This window comes from Pyrgilauda ruficollis, unplaced genomic scaffold (genome assembly GCF_017590135.1).
Source record: "Pyrgilauda ruficollis isolate IOZ18807 unplaced genomic scaffold, ASM1759013v1 scaffold2, whole genome shotgun sequence".
NCBI lineage: Eukaryota > Metazoa > Chordata > Aves > Passeriformes > Passeridae > Pyrgilauda > Pyrgilauda ruficollis.
This window is the reverse complement of record NW_024519206.1, coordinates 31,839,307-31,854,715: the sequence shown is the minus strand read 5'-3', so window position 1 is coordinate 31,854,715 and position 15,409 is coordinate 31,839,307. Positions and strand designations below refer to the sequence as shown.

Sequence of the window (15,409 nt, the reverse complement as noted above, 5' to 3'; positions counted from 1 at the left end):
GTCAAGTGTTTAATGGTAAGTGAAGTGAATACGAGTCATATGGTTCATTTCCAAAATTGTCCTGTATATGCATGGCAGAGAAGAAATCCCACAATATAAGTTCATTTTTTTAATGAGAACTCCTTTGACTGTCTTTGCTAGTTCACCAGGTTACATATTCCATTGCAGTCCTTATCAGTAACTGTCAATTAGTTTTATGTGGCAACTATGTTTTGGTAATTTCTGGGTTTCTGTAATTGGAGGATGGGCTGAGTCAGGTCAATAATAACCATCTTTCAAAAACCAGCTTTCTGTTGAATACTGGCAGCTGTATTCAGGAGACTAAGGAATACATGAAAAAAAAGCCCAGAACTTTTAGTTTTTCCAAAATAATATTTTTTCATATATACAATCAAAGTAAAGGATCATGTTGAAATAATTTTTTTCTTCTGTTTATCTAAACTAAATGGTGGTATTGAATGAATGAGAAAATGTTTTCAGGTATACAGATTATTTTTTCCATAGAAAAAAGAAAAGTCTGTCTAAGGGAATCCAGTTTATATGTTTTTATGAAGAAATTATGCTACAAGTTTTATGGGAATGAACTTACAGTAGGTCTCTGACATGACTGGGTCCTCAAGGGAAATGATATGATATTGGGCTTTTACATGATCTCAGAACCTAAATACTAGAGGTGGATCACAGCACTGAAAAATCCTTCTGTGCTGTGATAAGACAAGGTTGTTTTATGTAGTACATTTTCTATGTTTTTACTTAGTTTTAGCCTTAAAATATCTGTCCATCTAAAAAGGACAGGTAGATCTTAGCAGCAAATGAAAACAGTTTTTCCTATTTAAATGTTGTAGTTTTACATATCAGTGCTTCTCCCTAGCTTGTTCCTTATCTCCAATTACTGTTACTACTGCTTAAATATTTTAATAATATTTTAAAATATTTAAATATTTCTTATGTGATTCTAATACATCAAAAGAAGGGCACTGATGCTGCTAGGGATGTCCTCTGAGGAGCTGCTGAGGGCACTGGGTTTATCTGGTTTGGAGAGGAGGAAGTTGAGGGGTGACCTCACTGCTCCCTACAGCTTCCTGAGGAAGGGAAGAGGGAGGTGCTGAGCTCTTCTCTGTCTCTCACTGCCAGGACGTGCAGAATGGCTCAAAGTTGCATCCCATAGGGAAGATTTGGACTTGATATGAAGAAACATTTCATGGCCCAGAGGGTGGCCAAAACCTGGAATAGGCTTCCTGGAGAGGTGGTTGATGCCTACCCCTGACCATGGCCAGCCCACATCAGTGCTGAAAAGGCATTTGGACAGGGCCCCTAAAACCATGCTTTAACTTGGATCAACCTGTTGTACTCTGGAGATATCAACCCTGAAATGCTCAGGCAGTGGGACATGATGATCATTGTAGGTCTCTTCCAGCTATTCTATTCTATTCTATTCTATTCTATTCTATTCTATTCTATTCTATTCTATTCTATTCTATTCTATTCCATTCCATTCCATTCCATTCATCCTTACTGGTTGTATGGCTCTTATTTAGCACAGAAGTAGTCACCTCCTGTGATCTTCCCTTTATTGTAAGTCAATTTTTGTGACTTCTGATCCACATTCTTTGTTTGCTGCTTTGTTCTCTGGTTGGCATAAAACCCAAATACTGCAAAATTTGAACGAGCTGCTGCAGGAAACCTCGGGAGCAGCAAGCTGGAATGGCAGAGGCGGGCACATCCGGTTTGACAAACAAAGTGTGGCAGAAAACTCAGGGCCCTGCCAGAAGCTGCAGGGTGGCTGGTTTGTTGGGTTTCAGTGTAGCAAGAAGCCCTGAAGCAGCAGCAGAGAACAGCAGGGCTGAGCAGGGATTGGCTCCCCTGGGTAGCTCAGCAGGGATGGCTGATCCCGGGCTCGGGCTGTGCAGAGGGGGCGATCGCTGGTGGGCAATGGGGTGCTCACAGGCCCCAGCACAGCAGCACTGGCTCTGGTCTCCCAAGCAGCAGAGAAGCTAGCCAGTAAGCTCCTGTCACAATGCCGAAGGAAAATAACATAAAAAACAGGCAAAAATCCACATGGCAGCAAGTATCTCTCATCAGAGAGATCCCATTGTGTGGCTGTGGAGAGGACTCACCTCCTCACCTCACTGGAATGAAGCAACTGCCCTTTACCCCCGCCCCCCAGTTTTCACAGGAATTCTCAAGCTGGCTCTTGCCCATTACAAAACTCCCAGAGCCAGGATTGGGGGTGGGCAGTGACCATCCCAAATGCAAAACAAAACCGAAAATGAGTATGGGATAAAAACTCATCCCTAAGACACTCTGGCGAGCTATTTGGTGTCTGTGTTTGTGAAAATTTGTGTAAGATTTTAATTGGAAAAATCTGTCCTTTGTATTTTCCTTTTTCCATTCCCATCTTGGTCTCTCAGCTTCTCTAGCAACTTTTATAGCAAACTTCATTGGAAGCATCATATTTAAAAACTAGTGTTGTAGTTTTGCTCACAGTTGCATATGTAGTTTTCACATTGCTTCTTACTTTAAATTCTTACAGAGCATCAAATGCACATCCATGATGAAATAACTGTTAAATTTAGTATTTTCAAAACCATGCTTTATTTTTTAATGATGATTGTTTCTGAAAGAAATCACGTCTTTTGTTTCAAACATTCATAGCCCTGAAATACCTTCCTGGTTTTAGTTTCTTTTTGCTTTACTGCATCTTGGAGAGAAATTTTATGGTTGGGTAACAAAATTAATAACTAAATACTAATGATGGAAAAGTAGATGGCAGTAGTTAAGTACTGAACTGCTGGAAGGGAGCTGAAGATGTTGACACAAAGTCAGTACTTACTCTTCGCCTTCTCCATATACATCTTGCACCTAGCATCCTTGAATCCCAGTTCTGTGGTGTAGGCATGGTCAGGAGTTCTCTATCTTAAGTGGGTTTGTTACAAAGGCTAATGTTAACGAGGCAGAGTATAAATCAGGAAAAATCTCCATGTGCCAGAGTTTCTATTGATGAAAGTTCCTTTGACTGCCCAGGACATCTAGCAACACTCAACAGCATCCATAGTTTACCAGGGTTGTCTGCACATGTTGCTATACAGAATTCCTTTGACTTAATTTAAAATGCTGTGTTTTAAGTCACAGTCACAGTTCCTTTTCTAAAGGGCTATGAAAGTCAGTGCAAGATTATGCAGGAATAAACCACTTATGAGAGGTGTGGTAAATCTCTGCCTGCAGTAGACAGGGTGTGCAGGGAGATGGTCTCATGTGGATGTCCTTTACAATACTAAGCAGGTGCCACTGTTGAGTGGCATTCCTCTGAGGATGAGCAAGTTTTGCAGTCCTGGGAAAAGTTAAGTACTCTGAGCTGACAGACCAGCACTAATGAAACAATGATGTATAAATAAACCATAACACTTACATGGCAGGTGAAAGATGGATGGAGTACTTAAAAGAAGGCTCTTGGGAACTCAGTGTGGTGTGCAAGGTCAGAAAATATATATTGATTATGTACATTGTATTTGGCAAAACAAGTGAGACTCCCAAGGACCATCAGAAATCAAATGATATTTTAGCATAATGTTGCAATGCTGTTGTTTAATGGTTCCTATGCTCACTATTAGCCTGATATTAAATTTGTGAATTTTTGAGGTTTATATATTTTGAAATAACAATTCCCTTACGTGGTGGACAAATATCTCAGTCATTTTTCAATCCAGAGTTGCATCTGCATGTGACTTATTTCAATACCACGTGGCAAAAAGTGACTTCTGAAAAAATCTCAGTTATCCAAAACCCTATCAGAATTTTCTCTTCATAATCTTCAGCTCCATAGGCAGGTCTGTATATGGCCCCTGATGAATGTAACGAACATCTACAGAGTTGTTATGGAAACAATGGCAGTGGGAAGGTTGTTGGTATTTTTACCCCACCAGTCCCCACTTATGGCACACATTGGTTGAAAGTGTGGGAATCCTAGCTTATTATCAGTGTAATAAGTTAGGAAATACACTTGCATTTTGTTAACAAGTCAATTTCCACAAAAGAAAACATCTGGAAACTTATTTTGTTGCTGTTTGATATAAGAGGTAAATCACAAAGAAATAAAATAAAATAAAGCCTTTCATGTGACATTCTGGACACCAAAATTATATATGTACAGTCTGGGATAATCTTCTTAATTTTTACATTCACTTGCGTCTTTAAAAATTAATTGTAATTAGGTTTTTCCATGCTTTTTTCTTAAAAGAAACTACAAGCATAACATTTAAAGGCTGAATATAGTATTTGTAATAATCCAAAGTAGAAAAAATATTATCAAAACCAGTAATTTTTAATGCCATTGCTAGCAGAAAATTACTGGCAATTCTGATTGAAACAAGGAAAAAAACAGTCAATATTTCAGACTGCTGCAATAATAAAATTGATCTATTTCTGTAGCACCAGGTGATCAGAGTGGAGTTATCAGTGTTAGGAAAGCTATGCTGCGTCTGGAGACAGACTCTTTGATCGCAGAGCTAGTGCTTTGAATATAGCCACACCCCATCTTCCTACCAGCATGAGCCAGGTCTTATATTCAAATAGCAGTACAGCCAACCATCTCTGCTAAAATATTTCTGTGAATTTACAGAATAAATGAATTCAAACACACCAAAAGTATGGTTTTACAATCACATCAGTTCTCAGGGAAACAGAACATCTGAAAAATATATGTATATTTTACAAATAAGGACAGATTGTTTCCTCTGCCACGTCTCCAGACTGATGGTGCAAGAAGTTGTCAGGGAACTATTCTTGATGATCTGTGGGAAGGAACCTGATTTTTAAGCACCTAGACAGCCCCTTGAAGTCAGGGTCAGGTCTGCAGCCTTGAAAATCAGAGAATTTATGTGATTAAATACAGGCTTGTATCCATGCCTGTGTATTTTGGCCCAAGTTATAAACCTTTATTCTCTTAATCTCCTTGTAATTTGTTACAAATATTAAACATATCACATGCTAATAAACCCCTTGGGAATGCTTCCTTCTCCGCAAGAGTTAAAAAACTGATTCTTTACTGTCATATGGTCTGCTATTAGAATAAAAGTACCTTATTTTATTCTCATTACTTTTCAATATATCTGATGAAAACATAGGAGATTTATATAGACTTATTTAGCAGCTGTCTCATATTTATTTAGACTGTGAGGTATAAATTAAATGTAGTAATTTTTCTCAAAAATAAGTATGTGTTGATGATTAGACAGTGGCAAAGGTGTTTCTGCTCTGTCAGATAAGGTTTCCATTGTTTAACACTTTTTGGATTGTTTCATGTATCTTTTGTGCTTTATACTGTGGCTAATTTAGCACTAAGGACTTTTTAATTTTTAATTTTGTAGGAGGAGGTGCTAGGGGAACAAAACATTAATATAAAACTATTCTCAATATCAGGATCTTATCTTACTTTGATTATTAATTTGAAATATGATTTATGAAACTGAATTACTAAAAATGGTAATTGTCTGTTCATACTGGCCACAGAAACAGTTTGCTGCATAGACTTCCAGGGCAGAAGAAGGTGAGTCTGTGAAGTACAGACTTTCATAGGGTGCCTGAGAAGAGGTCACTGTGTTGGGTATATTCTGTTCCAGTATTATGAACCATTAAAATAATCCTGGAAATTTATCCCATTTCACCAACTTTATGCTCCCTTCTGAACTGAGGTATAATTTTAGTCTAATGTGCAGGTTTCATAATTTCAGATTTTTGATATTTCAGTTAATGGATGACAAATAAGATCTCCATTGGGATACTTACACAGAGCTTTGCAGAGAAGAACCTCAGTGGAAGGACTTGTCTAAACAATAGTAAGAATAGATTGCAGAAAATTCAGGAGTGTGGTCTCATGCAGGAGTTGAGAAAAAGCTGCTCTATGAGGCCTCACACCATTTTAAAACATCTGTTAGTGATGTCAGTCATACAAAAAGTGTACAGGACAAGAATTAAAAGTGCAGGAAAATGGAAAGGAGAAATTCTGGAAAGGTAATACAGTGTCAAATTTTAGAGTTAAATCAAAATGATCTGGCCAACTCTCTGCTTCCCCAAATGTATACAAAACCTATACATATCTCTATACCAACATGAGCTGAGTAAGAATAAAAAAGGTCACTTGAAATTCTTGGCAAAGAGGAAGGATATAGTAGCCATTACTGAAGAACATTGGAATGACAAAAATCAATAGGAAAGTGTAATACCTGCTACAAACTGAACAGGATGGACACATTAGGTCATAGAGCTGGGGAAGCTACATTAGGGTTATACTGTTGAGCCTTCTACTCAGGAAATGGATATTGGGTCCAAAATGTTGGAGGAGATAAAAGAATCCTCTAAGCTAATGAAGTAGTAATGATGGGTGAATTCAACTGCCTTCAGCTGGTCAAAGGTCACATTGGGACAGAGTGTAAGGGAAGCAATTTCTCATCACTCTCAGTGATTGCTTTTGAAACCGTTAGTTCTAGAATATGCAAATGGAAGTTCTTGACATAAGTGACATAGCAGAATGCAGGTAAGAAGCTGTATCAGAATGCACCATTTTTGATTAAAGGCATGGCTACTGTAAAACCTAAATTCAATATTAAAGAGCCAGTAGCTAGTTTGTAGAACCACTGTTAGGTTAGAGGATGCAAAAACTCATTAGACAAAAGATAAAAAAGTAAGAAAATTAAATTTTGATAACCAAGAGGGACTCTAGGCGAGGTGTTCTGTAGTAGAACAAGAGATGCAGCAGAAAAGCATGAAGTATTTGAGCAATGTGACATGGATCAGGATAAAGATGTATGCATCAGGCCTCAAAATGCCATCCTGAGAGATGTCAATAAAAAGTAATTTTGCCTATAGCTTATAGTAGCAATAGCTATACAGCTGTGACATAAGAACATTTTCAAAGCCGTCACCTCACATGCACAAAAAACCCAACAAGTTTGGTGAAGGAGACAGTCTGTAACACACTGGCCTAGAAGAAAGCAGAAAGAGAATAGGGACATTCCAATAAACTGTGATTTTCCTGTGTGTATTCATAGAGCATCACAGACATGGTGCTAGGGACCTTAGAGACTATAACATCCTCATAGTGTTTACTGTGTCAGAATAAGACAAAGGGAGAAAAGAGGTAAATTAACAGGCAATCAGAAACAACAAAGCCAGATTTTATTAATTCAAAAATTTGTTAAGAAAGCAAACTTTTCTTTAAATTATGTTCAGTCTCATGAAATGGTAAAAAACTTCAAATATGAGAGATAGGTAAAGTGGAGATAGATGTGATTCATTAATACAAAACTTAGATATATAAAGTAAAGAGTTAATACCTTCTCTAATTGACCCTTGCATATTAGAAACTGTGTTTGGAAAGAAGAACAGTGAAGTTATTAGTGATGAAGGACAAAGTTTGCAACAGAACTTGAGTATATTGGGATTTCTGCTTTGGAAAAAAAGTGGAGGGGAAACATACTGACATGCAAACCATTCTGTTGTGCAACAACATTCTAGGAATACACAACCAAGCAGGGCCAGGCATCAGATAGGGATATATTTAATATCCTTTCCAAATTTCAAATGACATATTTTTATTTGGAAAGGGGTACTTTCAGTATGTGGGATGCAATTCCAATATGGCATTTTCTTCACAACATGTGCTGTTACTTTTTCAGGGGGTGATTATGGCCATTGGTCTATGTTCAGCATGTACAGAGAAAACTATTATTACTTTTTTGTGGTTTGGAGGCACGAGTGGTAATTTCATTTACCAACAGCCAGCTATCTTGTGGCTACAGAAATATGGAGAAGTTGATTACATAATTTCCTTTGTGGCCCTTAAAATCCTTTTCACTAAACTCTAGATGAATCTGTGAAGGAGTAGTACCTGTACAAACGCATATTTTGAGTGCATAGCTCCACATTAAATAGAACTTCTAAAATTTTAATCAGGGAAGGAGGGAGGTGGAGCTACAAGGTTTGATATGTTTCTGATTCCAGTATCTCCTTTGATAGGGATTTACAAGCTTAACTTAGGTAGGCTTGAAACTTTGCTGGCAGTTTTAAGAGAAACCGTGTTGTCATGGGTGTTTAGTTACATGCATCATCAGAGTTGAAGTGATGTCTATATTTGGAATAAAATAAAATGGTGTCACAGAATCAATGAATTAGGTTGAAAAAGACCTCTGAGATCATAAGTCCGAAGACCATAATGTCAACTATATCAGAGTCAGTCTTTCCTTAAACACCTCCAGGGGCAGTGGCTCTACCGCCTCCCTGGGCAGTTTATGTCAGTATCTGATCATCCTTTCTTTGAAGAACTGCATCCTAATGTCCAGCCTAAATGTCCCCTGGAGCAGCTTGAGACTGCCCTCTTCTCCTGTCACTGGCTGCTTGGGAGAAGAGGCCAACCCTTACCTGACTTCATCCTCTTTTCAGGTAGTTATAGGTCTTATCTCTAGGACTGACAACCCCAGCTTTCTCAGCTGCTCTTCACAGGGCTTATGCTCCAGATCCTTTATCAGCCTTGTCTCCCTTTTCATTCCAGTACCTCAATGTCCTTCCTAAACTGAGGGACCCAGAACTGGATGCAGAACTCAAGGTGCAGCCTCACCATGCTGAGTACAGGGGAAGAATAATTTCCCTAGTGCTGCTGGCCACACTCTTCCTGGTACACATTAAATGGTTTTCGCTGAAAGACTGAAGACTGTGCTTCTGATTTCTTTACAGTGATCTCACTGTAAAATGCCACCCAAACATTATTTTATTCAGAAATTCTCATGTGGTAATAGACCATATAGTATTTCTACCCTGCAAAATAACCCATATGGAAAAAAAAATTAAATTGATCTATTGATTGCCTTCATCTTTTACATGATTCTTTTGGTTCATCAGTTTCTTATTATGAGTTCAGGTGAATACAGACACAGTAGAGGGCTCTACCACATCAGAAATATTTCAGCTATACAAGACAATGGAGGAGAAAGCCATTGAGTTGTGTCTCTTACCTTTTCCTCTGGTTTTCCTTGTCCTTGATGGTAAAGGATGTGAACGTTACATTCTCCCAAGGCTAGAATGCAGTAATCCTTCATGTTTTTTAAGAATGCACATGAGAAGTTGGTGACTTTTTTTTTTCAGTTTGTTTTTGAGAGTCCTGATAGTTCAATGCATGGAATGAGAAATTACACAGTTATTTTAAACAGTGTTGCTGGTGTAGGGAAAAACATCCATAGTTCTTGACCAGTCATTTATTGGTGATTGCTTTCTTCAAAAGAAAAGTTGGAACCTCGTATATCAATATAGGCCTAATTACTGTAGAAAATAAGATTAATAGAAATTTCAGTGTTTTTGAGTAAAAAATGTATCTGAGAGGGAAATTCAACACTGTACTAATAATGAAAATAATAAAGAAGCTTGACTGCATCTTAAGCAATTCTTTTAAAAGGAGTAGTGGTGATCCTCAAAGACACTTCAGGGTTTTTGTAGTTCATTCTATGAAGAAAAGGGATCTGGAGTTTAACAAAAAGAGTATTTTAAAAGAAATTAGATCTGTCTTATGAGAAGAAGAATTTAGAGACTCAGAACAGAGAAAAACATGAATTTTGTGGAGCCCTGAGTAGCTGCCAGACGATTTGTATGCTTTTCTTTAAACAACTGGAGCCACTTTTAGGTACATGCTTTAGCTTGCCATATAAAGAACTGCTTTTTCACCTCAGTGTGCTGTGGATTTCAAGTTCAAATTAGTGTGTTTTCTTGCATTCAGGTCCCAAATAATCAATTAAATGCATAAAGCAAGATCATGTAAATAAGTTATGGAGAAAGGAGGCCAAACTTTCAATATGGTTTGATTAAGGGCATTACTGGAAATATTCTAAATATAAATTTAAAAAAGCAATTATATTTTCTAATTCTGTCATTTGGAAAAATAATTCTGAATGTCTCACTTGAATGTCTGCCAAAACTGCCTTTAACCTTCTGAAAAATAAATAGAACTAATGATTTAATATACCGCCAAGCAATTAGACCAGTTAAGAGACACTGTTCCACCAGCATCTATTATTGGAAATACCTGGATTTCTAAATGTCAACTAAGTAGGTTCATCCTACAAGCTAAGAGAAAGCTGACCTGACCTTTTGACACCACCTGTTCAGGAATGGGAATTTTTTAAGCACGCTATTCTACACAGATAAAGGGTTCACAAAATTTGACCTGGAAAGAATGGTTAAAGGAATTAGTTTTGTATAGTCTAGAAAAGAACAGACTGAGGAGGGATGTGATTACAATCTTCCAGTACATAAAATAATGTTGTAAAGATGATAGTGATTGGTTTTCTGTGTTCATTTTGGGAAAAGACAAGAATAAAGATGTTTAATAGACAGACACTTAGATTATGTATCAGGAGAAAAATTTATAGTAATAAAAATGCAGAACAAGGTGCAGACTACGTATGAAAATTCTTATGTAGAATTGTGAAGGAGACAGTCTGTAGGACACTGGCCTAGAAGAAAGCAGCAGTCGAGAACAGGAACATTCCAATGAACTGTGATTTTCCTGTGTATTCATATAGTATCATCTTAACTTGAAATTTTAAAGATTTATTAGACCAAGACTTGTCATTAATAGTCAAGGTTGCTATGTTGTTCATGGTATGAGGTGAATAGGTAGATGATAACTTAAAAGGCTTTTCCCATGTTTCATTTTCTATAGCTGATACATTTGGCAAGACATTCTAGACTTGTTACATTGGATATGAAAGTAATTGCCTAGTGGGCACCTTTTTTTTTAAATAATTCTGATTATATTATTAATGTAACAGTATTACATGGATGGAAGAATAATAAGTAAAGAAATTATAAATATTGTTTAGTGGCTTTTGGTGCAGAACTATAGAAACAAGAGCAGTGAGTTTGCTATTATAAATATCTTTTTCTCTTGTTACTTGACAATTTTGGTATCACACATTGTTTTCTGGCTGAAGTTAATAACAAAGATCTGAAAATTGTGATGAATAATCATCCCATATAGATATACACAGAGCCTGAAGCATGGCACACCCACTCAAAAGAACAGAAAAAACATCAAAATTATTTAGTCTTTCCAAAATGTTTGTAAAAGCTATTAAGACAGCATTTCACAGTATGATCCATCACAAGCTCAAAACTAACAGTGCAAAAACCAAACAAGATAACAAAGTTTATGTATAGGCCTTTAGTACATATTGAAGCTTAATACGAAAGGGTGTGAAGGTTTTAATAGTCATGCTGTGTTGGTACCAGCTGTCTGTTGGTGGTTGAAAGTGTAACATGCTTGCAGCTCAGTTTCTTATGTTTGATGATGACTCTAAGAGCTTAAAGATATGTTAGACATGTGCAGTCTTAGTGAAGCATTTATTTAGCTGCATGAATAAAAATAGTGTCAAACATCAAAGCTTTTTTCTTTCACATTAAGTAGACTACTTGTATTGTAGCTCCTTGTATTTTCAGAGAGTCTGTGAAAGAACATGATAATGTTTATCTCTTTTTTTCCTCTTGAGTTTAGGAACTGATTGTATTTTATATCACATACATGTTTTGTTTTGTTTTGTTTTCCTAGGTACTGCACAATGAACTTGTGATGGAAATGAATCATCCAACAGCTGGGAAGATAGCTGTTCCAGGTTAGATGTTTAATCCTTTTTGCTGAATTAAATGCTGCATGACATCCTGAGTGGTTCTGGAACTCAGCTGAGGACATGACGCATCTTCACATTTCACTCAAATGAATAAAAGTTTAACCAGGCTGACATTTATCGGATAGTCATTCCATTGATGGAATAGTCATTCCAGTAGCAGAAAAATGGGTTAAAACGTGTGTCAGAATAGCTTCTGGTTTTCATCAGTCAGTTGTCATAACATGAATATCAATTTGATAATATTTGCGAACTCCCACTGCGAGAAATGTTACAGTTAAATAATCTACATGAATACATGAATCTGTTTTTGATTTAGTTTGATTTTGCAGGTTACCCAGGCTTCTTTTAGGGACATTTCTGTTTAAAAGAAAAAAAAAAAAACAAAAAACAAACAAAAAAAAAAATAAAACAAAAAAAAGAGGACAAAAGAGGAGGGAAATTTTTACTGAAGACTTAATGAAGCTCTGCTATAATGAAGTCTTAAATAGCTATTTTGTACTTCCAAAAATACAGAAGTATATACAAATGTAATAAACTAGTCTCTCCCCTTTACAGCTCTAAATGGACCAGGAAATGATGTAGGTTTGCTTCCATTAGACTTAGTTATGTAATGGAGTTAGAGTCAACCACAACCATTATGAACATCTTGCAGTTGGCTTGGTTTTGAAAATTGATCCTTATCTGATAACCTGTTAGCTATTGTGTCAAATTTTCTGCTTCTCTCTGCTTTTATTTCTCCCAGGTCACATTGAGAATTGTCTCCTCCTTCATTCAAAGCACTATGTCATGTCTAGTTTTTTAAGAACTTCTCCTTACATGGTGATTTTCTGTGCCACTTCCACCCTCTGACACTGCATCCAGTCATCATCAGTTTCAGTTGACTTAAGAATATGTAATGTTAATAAGAATTTGACCCATAAAATTTATCTTAATTTTCACATCCTGGAATCACACTGGGATGCAGAAAAAATTATTTGAAAGAAAACAAACCTGTATTAGATCATGTTTTCTTCATGAATAGAGGGGGTGTTTGTGTGTGTGGATGTGTATGCTCCATATTTGCTCTTTATCACAGTTTGCATTCCACATTTGGTCTCACTATATTTGAATGTTTGGTTGACTGCATTGAAAAATGCTTATCTAATTTAGATGCATGTATCTGGAAATAGCAATCCTTTTTTAAAGAATTTTCTTACAGAAAAGTAATCCTGGTTTATTTACCCAAAATGAAAAGACAAATAAAAGGTTTTTGAGTTAATTCTTTTTTAAGAAGTAGAAATAAAAGCCTTACAGATGGTAGAGGAAGTGTGTAAGGTTTTCATGTTGCATACAATTTATAATTGATCTTAGAGAAAGCAAATACTCCTTAAGGGGATAGCTTAAACTGCAAGAAGAGGAAAGAGATGAAAGGAATGTTCTAATGTCTGTCAGCAGCGATAGAATGTATTGGCAAGAGTGAGTTTTTACATAGGTAAGCCATAGTACTTCCCAAATCCTTAGTAATTTTTTTATTTTATTAAACTAGTGACACTGCACTAAACTAAAATAAATCATCTTATTCTCTAATGGTTTGCCATTTAGATGGACTTCTATGAAGAGTTTTTTTGTATTGAAACAGATGGCTGAAATGATTATTGGATATTTGAGCAGGAAAAGTAGAATTCCTTCCTTTCCTGGCATGGGAGGATAAGGAGGGGATACACAGGGGAGGAAAGGGGGAAGAACACTTATTCAGTGTGAGCAGAATGGACCTATTGATATCACTGGAAAGACAGTGCATTACACTGTCCCAAAACTAAAGTGAATTTGGCTACTGTTGATCATAGGTAATAGAAGTTCCCTGGATTTGTCCTACTTAATGATGTATTTGAAGAGTACAGGGAAGAGTGTGCAAAGAAAACCTACAGTAGATAATTTCTTCTCAATGACAGTTAGGAAATGGAAGGTTTTGGTTTTTTTTGGTTTTTTTTTTTTTTAAAATGTGGTTATATTTTAATATCTTGTATTTGGTAGAGAACAAGTTCACTAAGCTCTCAGTTTCTGTCTTATTAAGGAAAATTAGGTTATTAATGTGAATGTTGAAACTGGATAGGCTGAAAATGTTTTTCTTTTAAGGCAGTGGGGAGATTCTAATCCCAAAATAAAAATAGGTTGCTGTTATTTCTTAACCATATAAGCCAGATTTTAATGTGTCCTGTAATAATTGAATTGGACATCACACTTGAGGCTCTTGACAGAGGTCTGACTTTTGCTGCCAAATAAAGTTGTGAGTGTCGTGACAGGCACTAATTAAGTGGGCCATGCTGGCAGATTTCAGCTCCAAGTATCACAGGTGGCCTCTGTGTCTAGCATATTGATTTGCAGTAGTCCTTCTCCAGGCATGTCTCCAGGTGAGAGTCAATTCAAATCTGTGTATGAATCCTCCTTTGGAGATCTTGCAGCTTGAAATTGATTTTCCATTGACATTAGTGTTGGCTACATTTTTAATGTTGGACTTGGTAATTAATACTCCTCCTTTGCTTAAATATCTTTTGATATGGTTATTGAATTTGCTTTTTTCCTCACTTTTCTCCCTTGCTGTTTTTGTGATACTGTATGCTGATAAGTGCATTTTAGGGTGGTGGGAGAAGTTGTGCTACAAAGAACATTTTTCTAGTAATTTTTATTTTCAAAATGTATCTTTATAGTAGGAAAAAAAGAGACCTTGCATCTTGTTTCAAGTATTCATGAAAAATGTCTATCCACAAATAGATCACATTGCTGTTACTGGTATCAAGGTATCTCTGATTAAAGAACAAATGTGAAAAAGAGAATTCATTGTATCTAAGAGTGACTCTATAAAAGATTGTGAGAACATTCTGAGGAATAATGTGATTCTGTGGTAGTTAGTGGTTTCATTAGGATAATGTTTCACCTATATAATTCCGTACATTCATGTTATACACTTGCCATATAGAATGTTATATACACTGTATATACTTGTTATGTAGAATGTGCAACACTGTGAGAGACCCCTGCTTGACTCATTCTTACCAGAACTGGTTCATCTGATTATAGGTCTGAACTGATGAATCTTTTCTGTTTATGTACCTGAAGGTAACTTAATCATCTTTAGTTCAAGGCAGTGCTCCAAAGATGATCAGGAGCTGGAGCACCTCAGCTGGAAAGGGGAAAAGGCAGCCTCAGGGGCACCTGTCAGAAGCCCTTCAGTACCTACAGGAAGATTATCCATGTGAGGAGCTGGGTTCTTCATAGCAGCACATGGTGGGAGGATCATGGACAAGAGAGATTCAGCCTGTATATAATGAAAATCTTTTTTATCATGACAACAGCCAGGCAGTGGAGCAGGCTGCCCAGAGAGGTCTGCATACTCTGTTGTTAGACATTTTCAAGGAACATCTAGGTAAAGCCAGGGCCAGCCTGATCTGAGCTAGGACATGACTCTGACCTGATCCAAGTAAGAGTGGAGTCATCCTGAAGTCCTTTCCAGCTCGGATTGTGTCCTTATTCTGTGATTAACATTAGTATCTCTTTCTCAGCTCTATTATGCTTAGCCCTTTCCACAGAGAACTGAAGGAAAAATGACACACTTTATTCAAATGAGAAATGTAGAGCACAGAAAGTACTCTCAGGGACAAAAAAAAAATGTTTTATGCAGTGCCAGATTGCAGATGATACTGGTTGGCACAGAGACACTACAGGTAAGTGAAGGGACAAAATGTTGAGAAATTTTAGCATCT

General features: G+C 36.7%; 1 protein-coding gene across 3 annotated transcripts in view; it reads left to right on the top strand.

Moving 5' to 3' along the window:
- SUGCT (succinyl-CoA:glutarate-CoA transferase) overlaps positions 1-15,409 on the top strand; it is a 316,450-nt gene that overhangs the window by 251,426 nt on the left and 49,615 nt on the right. For all 3 annotated transcript variants that reach the window (XM_041466798.1, XM_041466797.1, XM_041466795.1), the window contains one exon: positions 11,591-11,654. In XM_041466798.1, coding sequence (XP_041322732.1) covers positions 11,591-11,654 — 64 coding nt within the window. The remainder of the gene's footprint in view (positions 1-11,590; positions 11,655-15,409) is intronic.